This window comes from Sardina pilchardus, chromosome 2, assembly GCF_963854185.1.
Source record: "Sardina pilchardus chromosome 2, fSarPil1.1, whole genome shotgun sequence".
Lineage (NCBI taxonomy): Eukaryota > Metazoa > Chordata > Actinopteri > Clupeiformes > Clupeidae > Sardina > Sardina pilchardus.
Window position 1 is genome coordinate 33821069 of NC_084995.1, and position 14243 is coordinate 33835311.

The 14243-nt window shown below is 40.7% G+C and overlaps 1 protein-coding gene across 1 annotated transcript; it reads right to left on the reverse strand.

Moving 5' to 3' along the window:
• Window positions 1-6616: 6616 nt before the first annotated feature.
• Window positions 6617-8982, reverse strand: LOC134071244 (trichohyalin-like). Its single transcript, XM_062527890.1, has 3 exons — window positions 8717-8982; window positions 8310-8444; window positions 6617-8044 (listed from the first exon to the last, which is right to left on the reverse strand). Exons 1-3 carry the CDS (start codon window positions 8942-8944, stop codon window positions 6638-6640), a joined length of 1770 nt encoding a protein of 589 aa, XP_062383874.1. The 5' UTR covers window positions 8945-8982; the 3' UTR covers window positions 6617-6637.
• Between the last annotated feature and the right edge of the window lie 5261 nt (window positions 8983-14243).

Consider the following 14243-nt stretch of genomic DNA (forward strand, 5'->3'; position numbering starts at 1 on the left):
GCACTTAAGAGTCATTGCATGAGAAAACCAGGCAGAGGTGGGAAGATGGGGGTCGGCCAAATCGGCTCATACTTTGTATATGTGATAAGTATGTGGAACTATGAACAGCCATACTTAAAACCCTCCAGCTGTTTTTTGTTATGGAATTCTGGGATAGCATAGTTTTAAAGACCAAAAGGTGCACCGAGGGGTTATCTACACCACTGAAAGCAGAATTTTCCTCCCTCTAAATTTCGGTCATTTTTAAGAAGCATTATCTCGTATTCGCAGTGGCTTTGGTGGATGGTTTTACTGTTGCTGGAGAAAGGAGCATCTACTGATTCAAAAACAATTGTTGTCTAATTGGGCCACACATAATGTGTGCCGTGCCAGGAGGGTCTTTAGCAGGACTTTTCGTGTTTTGGCCTATGATAAACCATATTCAGATCGCCATCACATGGCCATACCATGGCATTACATCACAAACAGATGTAATGCCAGATGTTTGCGATGTAATTGCATGGTATGGCCACTCGGTGGCGATCTGAATAGTCTAGTTTCAAATGTATGACAACCAAGAACAACAATGCATGCAGAGGTCTGCACTCTTTGAGTGCTTTTCTAGTTAATTAAAGCTTTCTTTAACAATTTGTCAAACAGTGACACAAAAATTGACCATAAATTACCCTATAGTGAGATATTATTACCTGGTTTATTATACTCCAAAACCCGAAAAAACCCCGTAAAGACCCTCCTGGCACGGCGCACAATTGTTTTTGAATCAGAAGATGTTCCTCTGTCCAGCAACATTAAAACCATCCACCAAAGCCACTGCGAATGTGAGATAATGCCTCCTAAAAATGACCAATTTTAGAGGGATGAAAATTCTGCTTTCAGTGGTGCAGATAACCCCCTAGTGCACCTTTTGGTCTTTAAAACTATTCTACCTAAGCTCTATGGAAACATAAAGCTCATGTTCATATCTTTATCAGGATAATCAGGGTAGAAATGGCAATTTCAGTCATTTTCAGCCATGAATTGTTGGATTTTTGAGGTTCTCTGAGAGGGGCCCCAGAACTCCACAACAAAAAAGAGTTCGAGGGTTTTAAGTATATGGCTGTTCATAGTTCCACATACTTATCACACATACAAAGTATGAGCCGATTTGGCCGACCCCCATCTTCCTACCTCCTGCTGGTTTTGCCTGGTTTTCTCGTGCAATGACTCTTAAGAGCTTCTTAATGAGTCTGGGAAACCCGGCCAATGTTTGTGTGTGTAGCTTTGTTGTGAAACTTTCAATAAAAAGTTAATCACAACAAAACAAAACAAACAAACAAACAAACAAAAACAATACATATTGCAATCCAGACAATACCTTTTTAGGGAAGGCCTTGAATGTCAGGAAAACAATGACAAACTGTCTCTTGCACATGTTACAAATGCATGGTTCCATGTATAACAGTCCAGTGGCTAAAATCTGCAGTCCAGACCTGTCACATTTGATGCATCATGAAAGGTGAAACACAACAAAGAAGACTCCAGACTGGAGCAGCGGAAATCTTTATCGAACAAGAATGGGAAATCATCTACAGTGTAAAAACTCCATCCAACTGGTCTCCCAAAATGTTAAGAGACTGTTTGACAATGGGTATGTTACCTTTGTACTATTCTCAATTAAATGTAAGGTGTACATTTTTGCAGATCATAGAAATCTATTTTATTTTCTAGTGTCTCAGTTTTTTAATGCAGTTGTAATGTAATGCATACAATTACAGCATTTACATTATGAATAGTTGAAACTGATAATAACCCCAGAGAAGGTTGTCTGTGCCCTTGCTTAAAAGCTGGGAGGGTTTTTGTTCAGTACAGCTGCTGTTCCTGTTACTGTGGGCCTCAGAGCGCAGTAGTAGACAGCAGAGTCTGAGACTTCAGCAGATGAGATATTCAGTTGAATCAGTTTAGAGTCTTTATCCACTTTACCAGAGGCACGATTTGATTTCACTGTATCACCAGCTTCAAACAACATGATGATGAATTCTGGTTTAGATCCTGGATTCTGCCGATACCACTGCAGATTTTGTACACCAACATTGTATGTGCAGGAGAGAAAAACAGTTTCTCCCTCTAAGGCGATGCGTTCTTTAGAAGCTTGACTGATGTCATCTAGTAAACTGTCACCTGAAAAGGTAATGAATTAGATAAAATTAAATACTCTATAGAGTAGGATAATCATAATGTAATGCATGCTATTTCTTTTTAGCTAACTGAATAACTGTAAGCATACCTGCAAACATTAAAACTAGAAACAGAAGAGACAGCATAGCAATGTTTTACACCACGAGCCACTGGTATAGACATGAACATATGACAGCTGTAACTAAAGCGTCACCACATCACACTCTACCCGCATGACTCCTCCTCTCATGTACCTCTGCTTCATACGTCAGAACACTGTCTCTTAGGGCCTGAAGGAGGCGGTATGCTCCTGTGTGAACATTTGCGTGCATCGGAGACGTGTGTCATTGATTCACGGTCACTGTTTGGAGGCACATCACACCCTCAGCATGCTGCGTTGACGACACACTTCTTGTTACACGCCACGTGCATGGGACACAGACACAGGGCTGTACCAGGACTATCACACAGCCGCTAACTACACATCTGCTGCCCACAGAGTTTTACTGCAATAATGAGTCTAAAACATCTATTTACATATAGCCTAAGCAATAGACTGGAAGGAAAGTGACTCACCTCAGTGTGTGGTCGAGCCCCGCCCCCTAAACAGGAGCCCCACGTAAGAAAGCCAACATGATAACGTTGAACTGAAATCATTCTGGAGTATCTTGACCTAATATGTAATAAATACAGGAATATTATTCCTGGATTTACATATTAGGTCAAGATACTTGTATGCTGGTACACAATATTATGAATAGGAACATTTCTTTCAGCATTTGTTTCATTATCCCTGTGTATGTTTAAACTAAATGTTATAGGTCAGTAATGGGACAGCAGCCCTACAGTAGGTGAACCCAGACACATTCTTTGAGCACATTTGTGTTTGCTCTTCAGATTCTTTTGGTCATCCTCCAATTCATGGCAATTTCTCAATCACTGAAAACCTGCTTCTAGGACCTGAAAGACTGCTTCCACACTGGGGAGGTAATTAGTCTATCTGTATTAGTCAAGAGAGTCCTTTTCCTCTCTAAAGCTCACCTTAACATATTGAATTAGGGTCTGCCAATACTACCACTCACTCACTGTCTTGGCATAATAGTTAATCCTACTTTCTAGATTTACATGTTGGCACATTGTTTGATGTTTGTTCATCAAGATCTACTTTAATTAAAAAAATATACCTTAATAGTGCTACTCACTCTTACAGTATGTCTGAGGTGCATGTTTCAGAAAGAAACTTCTTCTACAGAAAACATGTTCACAGCTGGCCCTGTTATTCAACCCATGCTGCAGTGTGCTCCAGGTGTGACCACAACTCTGAGGGTTAAATAAATTCATCATGTGGGTTTGATAATAAAACCCTGTGGGCAGATTACTTTGAAGTGTTTGTCATAACAGCTATAATTTGTGTTTAGGTTTTTGTACAGCTTTTCAGTGAGTTTGTATCACTGGGCCCCACAGAGCACAGTAGTAGAGAGCTGTGTCTGCCAGTGTCATATCTTTAATGATGAGCTCAGTAGTTGTCCTGGATGTTGTGGCATCATAATGCTGAGGGTCAGGAATATCAACATCAGTGCTAGATCGAGCTCCTTTGTATAGTATATACTGAGGTGCTTCATTTGGATACTGCTTATACCAGTAAAGCCAAGGATAGTCATCACTTGTTGAATATGAACACTGCAACCTTCCACGGTCTCCTTCCAGACTTTCTATGTTGGTGTTGATAGGCGCAATTTGATCAGCCACAATGTCTGTGAAGAATTCAAAAAAGGGTTACTACTGTACATGGAAAATGGTCATGAGTACAATACTGTATATCAACGGGTGGTTTTCATTTTAATCACCTGTTGTCATAATGAGGAGCAGTAGCAGTGATGTCTCCATGTGGAATGTGCTGCTAGATGAGGCCGCTGTTCTTAGTTCTGTAATAATACGCTTCTCTGAGGTGCCTCTCCTTGGGTAACTGGACTAAAGAAAAGTCACATGACCTTCATCCAGGAAGGCCTCATTCTGAACACTGGTTGGTAGAGCTACAGTGGCTGATCAGCATTCTTACTCTGTGTGTATCCATAGTAACATTGAAACATGTTGAAAAAATGTTGATGTTGAAACGTTGAAGTTGTTTTGATGTCATGTTTTTGTCATGGCAAGTTGGGGTTAAGGTGAGGGTTAGGTTTAGAGTTAGGGTTAGGGTTCATGTGACAGTGTCCTGTGTTCATGACAGTGTCATGTCGCTCTTGTAGATGCTTTCAGGTAGTCTCAGCCCTGTTTGATGTCATCAGATTACCTCATTATTTCCTCTGTTGGATCCTATTGAAGATAGTAATCCTTTGATCATGATTTCATAACTTTGTCATAACTCAGTCACTCTCATTCACAACACATATGCATATGTGTATGTACATGTAAGTACACAAGGAAAGTTTACCTGTGATTGTGGTCAGCGAGGTTTTTGTGTTGGTGTGTACGGTGCTGTTCTCACTGTGGGCTGCAGGGCACAGTAGTAGACAGCAGAGTCAGACACTTGCAAATTCCTGATGATCAGAGGAACAGAGCTGTGGGAGAAGGTGCAGTGGAATCTCTCACTGAACTCAGTGCCGTTATGGCCAGTTTCAAAACTGCCACGTCCCAGTAAGTAGTCTGGCGTTCTACTCAGTTGCTGTTTGTACCAGAAGAAGTAAGGCTGGCTACTTGTAGTCTTATATTCACAGGTGAGAGTCACTGTTTCTCCCTCAGCACTTGTCACATAGGGCTCAACACTGTCTTTCCTTGCTGTACACACTGCAAGGACAAACAATCATATTCAGTCCATATAAACATATTTATGTTCAGATGTAAAGAATAAAAGTTACCGGTATAAACATTTCTGAACAATAAACAGTGTTTTTTTTACCATACCAGCACAGATTGCAGTTAGAATGCCCAAGGTGTTCATCCAGCAGGCCATGGTTAGGCAGAGACATGATTCTGGCAGCAGTTTGATCTGTAATCCTGAAAGAAAATTCCCTGGTTGTCATTACCGAGCTTCTTCTGTGTTTCAGACACTGGGTTGTGCCTATAATTGTACATATCTGCATGGAGCTTGACATGACTTCTGTCCCCATGGATTTTCGACTAAATGTCGCCTCCCTGTGGACTAAATTGGTACATGACATGTGTCTCACTGTCTCAAGGGAGGTTACTGTAATATTGTACGACTGTATGTACATTGCACTATGAAACCCCTTATTGTGTGCCCACGACATGTACTGCTGCTGTCCTGAGTAAAGTGCAGAGCAAGCAGCGTTCTAAAACTAGTAGTTCCGGTCCTTGATTATGATTGGCTGAATCGCGTTCGATGCCGGTGTAAAACCGAACACAAACATACTGTACACCTTGACCGCATTTCATTCCATAGTACTGCGCTAACACAACTTACACAAATTACACAAATTTAGATTTGAAGAGTAGTTGCATGAAAGAGTTAAACCCTTCCACACCAGAGACCTTGATCTTATCTGGAGATATTGTATTCCCATGATTTTGTCCTTCCAGAGACATTTACTTATGTACAATACAATTTTCGGTTCATATAATATATGTGACATTCACCATGGCATGTATACACATGACATAATCTTTTGGAAACGTATGATATTTATTACCTGTGAAGGCGGTGAGGACTAGAGCGGAATAAAGCAGCATATTTGGTTCTGAAAACTCAATAATGTTACAGAAACAGCACAACAGAGTGCAGCTGGTGTAGTCTGAACTCTTCTGGTGTAAAAAGACAATTTGTGAGCATGTCACACAACTTAGCTTATCCTTCTTTATCAGACCACCTTGTCTTCTACAAGTGTATAATGAGTGCATTTTTTACGTGTAACTAGTACCTCCCATTTCAGCTAACTGAGTGCAAAGTGTGGAGACACATTTCATTGTTGTTTGTTTAATTCAAAGCATGCTAGTGCAAGTCCTTTTTGATAAAAAAAAAAGACATTTACCTGAGAGGGAGTGAGATTATCAGCCAAGGCACCATGATTGAATGAATATTGATTAGAACAGCTGTGAATATTATATACCAATATTTGAATAATGTATAATATACTGTACCTATGGACCTAACTTGGGTTAATGAGTTAGGATCAGCAAGATTGATAGGCTATACTGTATGTGTTAAATGCAGTAGATGATCAGATCAGTGTTGCGGCCCTCAGCCCTTAGTGTGGTGCTGCTCAGTATATCTCACAAGTCATTAGTCATGTGAAACCCCCCTCCCTGTTGCCCTACTCATGTCATTTAGTCTCACTGAGTGAATTTTGAAGACATTGAATTGGTGAGGGGTAGATTTTTGGGCACAAGTAACATAGTAACATAATCACTATTGAAAATATGTTAACATCTTATTTTTGATTTATTTATTTATTTTTTCCATTGATGACATATAAATAGCAAAATAACATTCATGACTTTTGTTGTCTTGTGATGTGAAGTATAGCGATCAAAAAGACAGCCACGTCCCTCCTTGGAATTGGTAAAAATCGCATGAGCTGTCACTGTCAAAAGCAGTTTGTTTCTGTTCCCCTGTCTGACCATTGCTGTTCATCTCATTGTAAGAATCAGTGTCCCACAGACTATCAGTGTCACTGTCTTGATCCTTTTGTTGATCTGTGTCTGTCACTCTAGTGTTCTCCTCATCAAAGTCCCGACCCCATGAACTGTCACTGTCCTCTTCGCTGATTGGTCCTTTCCACTGTGCTTCTATATCCTTGACCAAATTCCAAAAGTCCAAATTCCACAGGCCATAACTCTCCGCTTCTGTGTTCTTTGTCATCTGTCCCCTTGCTCCTTTCATCCCGTCTTCTGAAATATTATGCTCTTGCTCTTTTAGTGCTTTTCTCCTCAACTCATTGTTAAAGTTTGTGTCTCCATGTCCACCACTCAACTTCCCTGGATATTTGCTTCTGTCCTTTTGTTCTGCACTCTTGCCACATTCTGAATTACGTGTTTTTTCTTTCCTCCCCACCTTCTCAGTCTCATCTTCCACTTCTATCTCAGAGTCGTCATTTCCCTCACTAACACTCTTTCTAAATTGATGCTTTATTTGGTCACTGTTCTGGTCTTCCTCAGAGTCCCAAATATTCCCATTGTTGTCATCTTGCTCCTTTATCAACACTTTTCTACTCAGTCCTCCTGCCTGAGCTTGCACTTCTTTCACTACTAACTCACATTTTGTCATGTCTGCCAAACTCTTCTTATTAGCCATGCTTGTTTCAGTCAGTTCCTGTGCCTCCATCTCTTTTCCTTTTGCGCTCTCTTGCCGATTGTCTCTTTGCCTCTTTCCCTCTTCCATGCTATTGATTCCTCTCTTGTATCCACACTCTTTTCGATTGATTATTTGGTTTTTTCCTTTCGTCACTTTTACCTCCAACAGTCTAACCTCCCCTCTCAGTTTCTCCATATTTTTCTCCAATTCCAACAGTCTAATCTCTTCTCTCAGTTTCTCTATATAAGCGTATAGTTTATCTAACTCCTCTTTTTCCCTCTGCTTCTCCATCTCTATTTGTTTCTCCTTTTCCATCTCTCCTTTCCTAATATGATCCTCTCTTTTCTTTTGTTTATCCTTGTGACACTCTTGCTCCTCTCTCTCTCTTGTCTCATACTCTCTGTTGGACTGGTCAGCCCTGGCACACTTTACATTTCTACATCTCTTTGGTCTCTCTTCTCTGTCTTTGTTTCTAGAGAATCCCTCCACTCTCCCTCTCTCTCCCTCTCTGTGTTGTCTGTCACGTTTGACAGTTTTGTTGATGTTGTCCTGCTTTACTTCCGTGTGTGTCCCAAACAGACGTTGTCTCAACCACGTCTTCCAGTCACTCTCACTGTGTTCCTTCTTGCTCCCATAGAACACCTAATTTTCGAGAATTAAAAAAATGAGGTCATAGAGTTTGTGACTGCTGCACAGTCTTTTGCTAATATCGTTACTGCTAATAACTTAGTGAATGTGAATCAATATTGCACCCTCAATACACACTCACAGAGTAAAAAAGAAAAATACACACACACACACACACACACACACACACACACACACACACACACACACACACACACACACACACACACACACACACACACACACACACACACACACACACACACACACACACACACACCTTGTCCTGACTTGTACCCTGTTCCTTCCCGCCTGGGAGTGTCCTAAGTTTTCTTTCCTGTCCTCTTCCTCTTTGTGTCTCTTGGCCTGAGTGGCTCTTCATGGCACTCTGTTGATTTGGCTGCTCCCCTCTGGCCTGGATCGAGTCATGGGACACATTTTATATGAATACTATACAGCTAAAATACATAATTTGGAAGTGAAACCTCATGATTTCAGATGATAAATTCAGTGTCTTTTGCATAACTAATGATTGATAAATTACAGTAACATTGATTTATGTTCACACATCTAGATCTTATACAAGGAAAGAAAATCTACCCACTGTTACATTATGGCCCATACAATAAATTCCTTATAATATTTTGTGTTGCTTTTGTTGCATTTCAGAAGTCTTCATTATATTACCTTCCTCATTCTCCTCATTACAGCCCTGCTATCCTGTTGATCCATCAGATGGTCAAACGTCCGGTGCTGGGAAGCCTCCCTGTAACCCCCCTCTGTCTCCAGCGGCTGAGTTTGGCTCAGCACCATGGCCATGCGATGCTGGAGTCTCCCCTCCATGTCTCGGAGCTGCGTATGGACCAGGCAGTCCAGGTAGTGCTGCCACTCCTCTTGCTTGGGGAGGGTCATCATACCTCTCCTGGTTGGTGGTAAATGGTGGTAGACCAAACCGGTAGACTGTTCAAAAGACTTAGATTACTTATTTACTGTACAAGTGTGTGTAGTTATTTCAAAATTGCTTGACTTTGTTAATTCATTTCCAGTTTACAAATATTTATAAACATTTATCATTGTTTTATTCTGAGCTGATAATTTCAATAACTATTTTCCCTCTCTTACTTCATGAATTATTGATGCTCACCTACTGAAAATGAAATTCAACCCTGAACAAGAGCCACTCATTTGTTTTTCCTTTGCTTTGAATGAAAATAGCTTTACATTTAAATGGTATCCTTTGATGCCAGGCCAGGATTCAAGTATTTACATCACAATCACCAGATATTCCGAAAGTCAGAATCACCTTCTGTAGGCCTACTGGTTTTGTCTCATGTTATTGCTTGGAACACAATGGTAAACTGAGGAATTGTGATATTTTATTTTCTGTGGCAGGTTTTTGTATGAGGATGTGTGTTTGTCATTCACTGTGGGCTGCAGGGCACAGTAGTAGAGCGCAGAGTCTGAGAGTTCGGCAGAGGAGAGGTACAGATAGACTTTCTCTGCAGTCCTTAGTCCAGACAGACGATGGTCTACAGCTGATGGCTCTTTTTCATCAGTGTTGTACAGTGTTAGAAGATGTTGTGGAGCTGATTTAGGATACTGTTGGTACCACTGTACATAGACTAAACCTGAAGAGGAGTGGCTGCATGAAAGGGTTAAATCAGACCCCTCCACAGTAGACACTTCAGTCCTATCTGGAGTCATTTCATTTGCAAGAATATGTCCTGCAATAAAGATAGCGACATTTCATATATGCTATATATATATAACAATTTTGTTTTACATTTGTGAGTCTGTATAAACTTTACAGTAAGACTGCAATAACAATATCTAGTTTACTTTGAAGAAAATGTCTTACCTAAAAGGGCTGTGAAGAGTAACACTGAATAGAGCAGCATAGTAAACTCAGTCAACGTCTCAGCTCAGCAGTGTGCAGCAAACACCCACCCTCTTATGGTTTATGAAGACTATGACTGGGTTTGTGTCTTCTTAGCTCCTCCTCAATTGAACTATAGTTCTCTGTGAGGCTGTTTCACTGAACAGATGTCAATTGTCATTACCGATTTCTTTGTTTCAATCATTTTGTTCATTGTTACTTTTTTCATTTTGTTGTAACATATAAGGGCATTGCTGAAAAAGAGCTTAAAGCTCAGTCAAGTTTGCCTGAATATAGAATGGTTTATGATATTTCTTGACATTTTGATCATTTGCCAAGTTCAAATTTGTGTACAAGTGGAGTATATAACTGGTATAGCCTAATGCCTTTGAAATGTTAATGTACCTGCCTATGGACAGTTGGTAAGAGTGATCTCATGTTCAAAATGCAGTCAGTCCAACGGATCAGATCATTGGTGCAAATGAACAAATCATGTGCCAGAGTTTCTGCGCATTAATCGATAAACATGTAGGCTATTAATTGCAGGTCACGTTTTGTATGGATGTTTGAACACTTTGATTTTCAGATATACAAAAAAACCCTTGTCCTAAAGGTAAGTAAGCAAACTCCTGCTCAGTGGTACTGTACATGGGCCAGTGGTTTTTGTACCAGTGCTGAGCAGGTTTCCTTCACTGTGGGCCTCAGAGCACAGTAGTACACAGCAGAGTCAGATATCTGCAGGTCCTGGATCAGCAGAGGAACTGTCTTTGTGCTAGTGACGACGCTTGCGTTGAATCTTTCTTCAAATTCACTCTCAGTATGGCCTCCGCTGATCGTGGTCAGCTTGTAGAGAATAAATTTAGGGGGTGTTTTTAGCTTTTGTTGGTACCAGAATAAATATGGACTTGGATCAGTGGTGATGTATTTGCACTGAAGGGTGACACGTCCACCTTCCAAAGCAGATATTTCATTTGGTTGTTCAAGTCTGTCTTTCTCTGCTCTGCATTCTAAAAATGTAAAAATAAACAGTAAGACATTAAGAGGTGTAAAAATGGAAAATTATAACATAGGAACTGAATGTAGTAAACTGAATGTAAGTATACTTACCCAGATAACAAAAGACCAAAAGTAGACAACAGGGGAAAATCATGGCGTCTGCAGCAGAGACTCATGCACAGCAGAGTCCAAATAAGCTCCAAACTAGAGTCCCTCTGCTTTTACTGTGGGTGTCTCCATTATCTTCTTACTCTTTCCTCTTCTGTGGTGGAAGGAGATGAGTAAAGGGCTTCTGCCATCTCTATGATGAAAAAGGAAATGCTGCCACCATGTGGTGAATTATAACCACTGCCAATCCACAGTTTGATGCATTCACCAATAGATTAGTACATGACATTCTAAATCATCTCAAGTAGCAGCCCATTGATAATGTATTGCATTGGTTTATGGTTTGTGTGTTAGGCTTGAATGTGCAGTATTTATTGGTACAAACTAATGGCACCTATTTCTCATTAGCTGCACTTGGCTTTAGTTTATGGAGTCAGGGTTGTGTAGGAAAAACAACAGTTTTTTTTTTCAGAACCGCTAGCAAATTGTGAGGGTGTATTTGCTTAATGTGGCAATAGGCATATTTAATTGGCTTAGAATTGCTTATTATTCCTTTAAGGTTACCACTTTTTTGGAAAATAAGTTTATAATGCAGGCATAAAGATACACAATTTAGATTACGAATATGCTTTACACTGATAATAATCCCATAGAGAAGGTTGTCTGTGCCCTTGTTTAAAAGCTGGGAGGGTTTTTGTTCAGTGCTGCTGCTGTTTCTGTCACTGTGGGCTGCAGAGCGCAGTAGTAGACAGCAGAGTCTGAGACTTCAACAGATGAGATATTCAGATGAAACTTTTTATCTTTATCCACTTGACCAGAGGCACGAGGATGAGGAGGAGTTGATTTGATTTGGGTGTCACTGGATTCATACAACATGATGATGAATTCTGGTTTAGATCCTGGATTCTGGCGATACCACTGCAGATTTTGTACACCAACAGTGTATGTGCAGGAGAGAGAAACTGTCTCTCCCTCTAGGGCGATGCGTTCTTTAGAAGTTGGACTGATGTCATCTTGTAAACTGTCACCTGAAAAGGTAAGGAATTAGATCAAATGAAATACTCTAGAGGAGGTTAATCGTAATGTAATGTTAACTGAATAACTGTACAGTACGTACCTGCGGACATTAACACTAGAAACAGAAGAGACAGCATAGCAGTGTTTTACACCACGAGCCACATGAACATATGACAGCTGTAACTAAAGCATCCTCATACATAACGACATCACACTTTACCCATATGACTCCTCCTCTCTCTCGTGCACCATACTGCAAGGCAGAACACTGCCCCTTATGGCATGAAGGAGGTGGTATACTCGTCTGTACACATTTGCGCGTGTCGGAGACTTGTGTCATTGACTAATATGTCAGTGATTTGCGGTCACAATTGTTTGGAGGCACACGACACCCTCTGCACAATTCTCGTCACGCATGGCGTGCAGGAAACAGATGCATAACTTTACCAAACCTATCACACATACAGTATATTCACATATTCCTGTGTTTATTACATACCACAGAGCCATCAGATAAAGATACTTGTTTGTTGGTCCAAAATATCATGATTAAGAATTGCATGAGACATTCCATGGGCTTCATGATGACAAATGAGGAGGATACAGCACTCTTTAACACAACCAGTGTCTGTGCTGATGGTGTCATTATTAGAGGGACACTTTACCGATTATCCGCATGGTATCCAGCATATTATACAATAAACCAATATGCACATATGCAGCATATCACTTGATGATTTTCATTTGAATTCGTGTGTTGTCATGATGAGAATGAAGAGCAGTGATTACTCCAAATGGAATGTACAGCAGATGAGGCTCTAGCTGTTTTTGCTCACAATTGTCTGAAGTTCTCACTCTGAAAATGTTGATTGGAGAGTTGCTTTCATGCACTGGATAGGTAACATGTAATTGGCCTTTATTGGTCAAGAGAGTCATTTTCCTCTCTAAAACTCACCGTAGCATATTCAATTAGACAAGGTCTGCCAATACCTCTTGGCATGACCAGTTCATCATATTTACTTTCTCGATCAACCTTGTTTGCACCTGTTCAGGATCTACTTTCTTCTTAAATATATCTGAAAAGTGCACACTTACAGTATGTCTTAAGTGTATGTTTCAGAATTAAACATCTTAAACAGAAAATACTCTTACAGCTGGCCCTGTTATTCAACCCATGCTGCAGTGTGCTCCAGGTGTGACCACAACTTGAAATAATTTCATCATGTGGGTTTGATAATGAAACCAGGTGGGAAGATTACTTTGAAGTGTTTGTCTGAAAAGCTATTATCCGTGTTTAGGTTTTTGTTCAGCTTCTCAATGAGTCTGTATCACTGGGGTCCACATAGCACAATAGTAGAGAGCTGTGTCTGCCACAGACAGAACTTTAATAATGAGCTCAGTAGATGCACTGGTTACTGTAGAATCATAATACTGAGGGTCAGGAATATTATCACCACTCCAAGATTTTGCTCCTTTGTATAGTATAAACCGAGGTGCTTCATTTGGGTACTGCTTATACCAGTAAAGCCTAACATAGTCAGCACTTGTTTTATATGAACACTGCAGCTTTCCACCATCTCCTTCCAGACTTTTTATGTTGGTGTTGATAGGAGTAATTTCATCAGCCACAATGTCTGTGAAGAATTCTAAAAGAGTTACGACATGGAAAATTATCATGCGTGTAAGACTTTATCAACAGATGCATTTCATTTGAATTCACCTGTTATCATAATGAGGAGCAGTAGCAGTGATGTCTCCATGTGGAATGTGCTGCTAGATGAGGCCGCTGTTCTTAGTTCTGTAAATATCTTCCCTGAGGTGCCTCTCCTTGGGTAACTGGGACTATAATAAGTCACATGACCTTCATTCAGGAAGGCCTCACTCTGAACACTGATTGGTAGATACAGTGACTGATCAGCATTAGGCGCGTTCAAGTTGGCTGCGCAGCACAAAAACTGCGCAGCACAAGATGCACGTGGTTAAAAATCTGTCCACGATGGTCTAGATGGGCGTGTTTTCGACTCGGCAGTCGGTATCACATGGCCTCAACTTATCGCGGGAGCAAGGCGTGGCCAGGCGGCTGATCCGCAAAAGAGCAACCGGTCTGGAGGTACTGCGGAGAGCAGCGGAGCCTAGACCCTGCCTTCATGACGTCAGGTCTTTGCCCTAATTGGCTTTTACATCCCTGACGTATGTGCAGGTATTTAGATGCCTCCT

Bases quoted from the DNA above. Each gene is read 5' to 3' on its own strand.
- LOC134071244 (XM_062527890.1), bottom strand. From the start codon at position 8,944: ATGATGACCCTCCCCAAGCAAGAGGAGTGGCAGCACTACCTGGACTGC. The intron at 8,445-8,716 runs GTAATATAATGA...GACTCGATCCAG, and splicing joins TAATGAGGAGAATGAGGAAG to GCCAGAGGGGAGCAGCCAAA. The intron at 8,045-8,309 runs GTGTGTGTGTGT...CTCGAAAATTAG, and splicing joins AGGGTACAAGTCAGGACAAG to GTGTTCTATGGGAGCAAGAA.